General features: G+C 43.1%; 2 protein-coding genes across 4 annotated transcripts in view; one reads left to right on the forward strand and one right to left on the reverse strand.

Moving 5' to 3' along the window:
• The window catches only part of PPHLN1 (periphilin 1), a 179,548-nt gene extending 178,538 nt beyond the window's left edge, over positions 1–1,010 (reverse strand). The window contains exon 1 of one of the 2 annotated variants that reach the window (XM_010860759.1): positions 919–970. In XM_010860759.1, coding sequence (XP_010859061.1) covers position 919 — 1 coding nt within the window. In that variant the 5' untranslated portion in view covers positions 920–970. Of the gene's footprint in view, positions 1–918 lie in introns of both variants that reach the window. The other variant, XM_010860762.1, reaches the window with a different exon arrangement.
• Positions 1,011–1,021: 11 nt separating this feature from the next.
• The window catches only part of ZCRB1 (zinc finger CCHC-type and RNA binding motif 1), a 17,603-nt gene continuing 14,579 nt past the window's right edge, over positions 1,022–4,045 (forward strand). The window contains exons 1-2 of one of the 2 annotated variants that reach the window (XM_010860757.1): positions 1,022–1,223; positions 2,800–2,885. In XM_010860757.1, coding sequence (XP_010859059.1) covers positions 2,802–2,885 — 84 coding nt within the window. In that variant the 5' untranslated portion in view covers positions 1,022–1,223; positions 2,800–2,801. The remainder of the gene's footprint in view (positions 1,224–2,799; positions 2,886–4,045) is intronic. The other variant, XM_010860758.1, reaches the window with a different exon arrangement.

The raw sequence follows: 4,045 nt of genomic DNA on the forward strand, positions 1-4,045 counted from the left end.
AAAAGGGCTTACATCTCGGGCGGTAACCAAGGATTAACAGGGATGTGAAGCATGGCAGTTTTGGCTGGCCACAAGTTTGTCAAAAGAATTAGTCCCTGCGGTCCCCTGGCGGACACACAGAGGCCTTCGGGCTTCTCAAAATTCTGCTGCGCCCTGGCTGGATTGCACTTCCGTCTCTCTAGAAGACACCAGCTTCGATTTAGATTGATCGTGCAGGCTCCACGAGAGACTCTGTTCCAGGCTGCTGGCACGCAGGCTCCCAGGGAGTGGTTAGAGGGCTGGTCTGCGTGTGCCGGTGGATAGAAGTTAAGTATAAACTACCCTACATTAAATTTTCTAGTGTTTCTGTAGGAATGATGGGCCTGTTTACAGCCACTTAGAGAAAAAGCAGTGTTTGCCCATTACAGATTTATAGGGAGAAAAAAGGTGCCAGGAAGTTTTACAGTTGTCCATACCAATACTCAGGATGAGTCTTTGTGTGAATTCGAGTGTCCCCAAATTGACCTTGTCTCCCCAACAAGACTGAGGGATCCTCCAGAAAAAGGCCGCTTTACACTTTTTTGTAACTCCTGAAGTGCCTATAACCGAACTGGGCACGTAAAACACATTCAGTAAATTTATCGACTTACTAACCGACCTTGGGTCACCGATGCCACCTAGTTCAGCCCTTTTTTTGCCTATTATGGTGCTAAAGAGAAGTGAACCTATATCACAGACTCAACACTTTCATTTATGCCAAACTCCGCTGCGTCTCTCCGCCTTAACCGCAGGAGCAGAATCCCTGCACAGTTCAAATTCAGCGGGAGACTCCAGGTCCCACCGCGGAAACGCCCGCCCGCCCGCTCGCTGCCCCCTCCCGGGTGCAGGAGGCCGCGTGCCCGTCCCCATCCACCTCTCGTAAAGGTAAAAAGCGCTCACTGACTCTGGGCCGCCTGGAGATCCCGTAAATGTAGTCGTCCGCTCGTCGCCGCGCTCCCGGGGAGGCACTTCCGGCGCACACTAAGACGTCAGCAAAAGTGCCCGCCCCTAAACCCACCTCCGGGGTTTGTGTCAAAGGAAAGCCGGGAAGAGACACAGCAGCTACCTTCTCGTCTCCTGCGCCTAACCCCTCCCGGGACCCGTGATGCCAGCTGCAAGGAGCGACGAACGCTCGGGGTTGAGCCCCAAGTGAGCTGAGGGCTCGCGCTTTTCTGGCCCTCCCCCCGGGCCCGCCCCAGTTGAAGGTAAACGCCTCCCCCGTTGCGGCCTTGCTCCCTGCGGGCTCCTTTCCACAACAAGCTTCCGGAACCATTTCCCCCTCTCTCCTGCCACCCTTTTTATCTCAGGACCTTTACCTGCCCTCACCGTTCTCACCGGAACGCCTAACATATGAAAAGCTTCAGTAGGAAGCTTTTAAAAAGCGACCTATCGTGCTAGGTTCCTGAAGTTGTCGCCCAGAACATTCCAATCACCAAGCGATTTTCCTATCACAGCGCTAATAAGGATGCCTTAGAATCATTATTTTGCAATTTGTGATCTTCAGTACACACCACACACGCTTTTTAAATCGCAAATTTGAACGTGGTTGAATCTGATATAATTTTCACAGGTATGAATATACGATATGAAAATAAATTACAGATTTTACTTGTAAACTTAAAAATACATATACAGGCCAGTACCCTTCAGGGCACTGAAAATTATTCAAATGATAAAATGTATCATTTCATAATTTAGCGATAACATGCAAAATTAGTGATTTGAGAGAACTTTGATTACATCATAATGTGAGGCTAAAATTTCTTCTTAGCACTGCTCCAGACAAAAATATTAAGACAATCAAAAAGGCACCCAAGCAAATTAGTGAATATCAGTGGCTAAGGTTCTTCCTGCCCTCCCAGGCTCTTTCTCACATGGGTAGGTAAGGTATTAGGCATATCTGAAAGCACTTTCTTGCTCTTAGCCTTATGAGAGGTTAAGAGTAGCCTCAGAGTTTTTCCCTCGTTTGTTTGAAACTCACCTTTTCCTTCACACCATATGCCATCACTGAAAGGGTTAGTGTAAAGAATCTTTTAAGTGGTGTCTGGAGCAAAGCAATTCCTTAATTCACCCAGCCAGAGTCATTGTTCCTGAGTGAGTGCCGATTCCTAGGTAGGTTAAGGAGTCTCAGGGCTCTTGAAGAGGAGAAAAAGACTAACTCTTTTTTCTACATGTTTTGTCTTAGTCATATAAAACTTTTTTCCTTAAATTATTGAGTTTTTATGACAACCGTCTTTAAGACTAACTTTTTTTAAGCCCAGAGTTAATGCTTACACAACAATTCATTTTTATGCTTTTCCTTAAGCTCTGTACTAATGATGTAACAGTGTAGTGATGTAACATTACATGTAACAACAATGTGTCTTGCTCGAGGACATGTTTCTTCTTCTTAACAAGAACCTTCTGACTAATCTTGTCAACTTAAGGTATAAGTTGTGAAAGTGGGTCTAATAAAAGTATATGAGGCTTTGATAAAACTAGCAAGGGGGGCGTTCTTCCCTCATCTAATGTCTATGTCAGAAGCTTTCTATGTACTTTTACACTGTAATAAAATTTCTGTGACACAAAAGCTCTAAGTGATCAACCCTTGTCCCTGATCCCAAAGCTAAATCTTTGGAGATCATGAATCTGACATGGTTCACCATAAGCTATCACTGATTATTACTAAGAAGTAAGAAAAATTGTATAAATTTGTCATTTCCCTATAGTATTGGTTTTACTTGCAAGGAAGAATACCTGTTTTAGATTGCTTCTGGGTTTGTTTGTTTGTTTGTTTTTTAGAAATGAGTGGTGGATTGGCCCCAAGTAAAAGCACAGTGTATGTATCCAATCTGCCCTTTTCCCTGACCAACAATGACTTATATCGGGTAAGTTGCTATATTAGTACTATTATCTACTGAATTCTGTATTTGACATACAAATATCACTTAAGCAAGCAGTTCTCTTAGACAATATTCTTAATAAATACATTAAAATGCACTTAAATCATTAATACCAAAAACCTCTATTGCAAACATAAGTGAAAAAAATTAGACACTTGTCATTTCCAAAGAAAATTTCCAGTGCTTTATAGAGAATAACAAGTTTGTTTTTTTTTTTTTTAACAAAAAATGCAGAAGACACTACTAGCATAATGAAGCTGATTTTTCCTGCTTGCTTACTTGGCTTTTGAAACTGGTAGTGGAGTGGAGGTTTTGGAGGAAAGAGCTGATAGAAGCAAAGCAGATCCCTTTCCTAACCTTCCAATTCTGAAAGTATATCTTAATTTAATATGTGACAAAAACATAACAGTTTAATAAAGTTTGGTTTCAATTCAGAATAGGGTGAGTAAAAGATAAAAAGAAATCCTTTCCAACATATTCTTTATGCTCCTTACCTTACAGAGAACAAAATTTCCTGCTTTGTCTATTCTGCAGATTGATGGTTGAGAGGGACTTCCAGGGATGACATGAATCCTATCTTCCAAGTGTGCCCTCTTTTCTCTGCTACTTTGGGTAGATGTTAAGTACAGTGGAGAGATGCTGCATAGGTGATACATCAGTTCAGTTCAGTTCAGTTGCTCAGTCGTGTCTGACTGTTTGCGACCCCATGGACTGCAGCCCTCCAGGCCTCCCTGTCCATCACCAACACCTGGAGTTTACTTAAACTCACGTCCATTGAGTCGGTGACGCCATCCAACCATCTCATCCTCTGTCATCCCCTTCTCCTCCCTCCTTCAGTCTTTTCCTAGCATCAGAGTCTTTTTAAATGAGTCAGTTCTTTGCATCAGGTGGCCAAAGTATTGGAGTTTCAGCTTCAGCATCAGTCTTTCCAATGAATATTCAGGACTGATTTCCTTTAGGATGGACTGGTTGGATCTCCTTGCAGTCCAAGGGACTCTCAAGAGTCTTCTCCAACACCACAGTTCAAAAGCATCAATTCTTTAGTGCTCAGCTTTCTTTATAGTCCAACTCTCACATCCATACATGACTACCGGAAAAACCATAGCCTTGACTAGACAGACCTTTGTTGGCAAAGTAATGTCTCT

This window comes from Bison bison, unplaced genomic scaffold (assembly GCF_000754665.1).
Source record: "Bison bison bison isolate TAMUID 2011002044 unplaced genomic scaffold, Bison_UMD1.0 scf7180017864470, whole genome shotgun sequence".
NCBI classification, from domain to species: domain Eukaryota; kingdom Metazoa; phylum Chordata; class Mammalia; order Artiodactyla; family Bovidae; genus Bison; species Bison bison.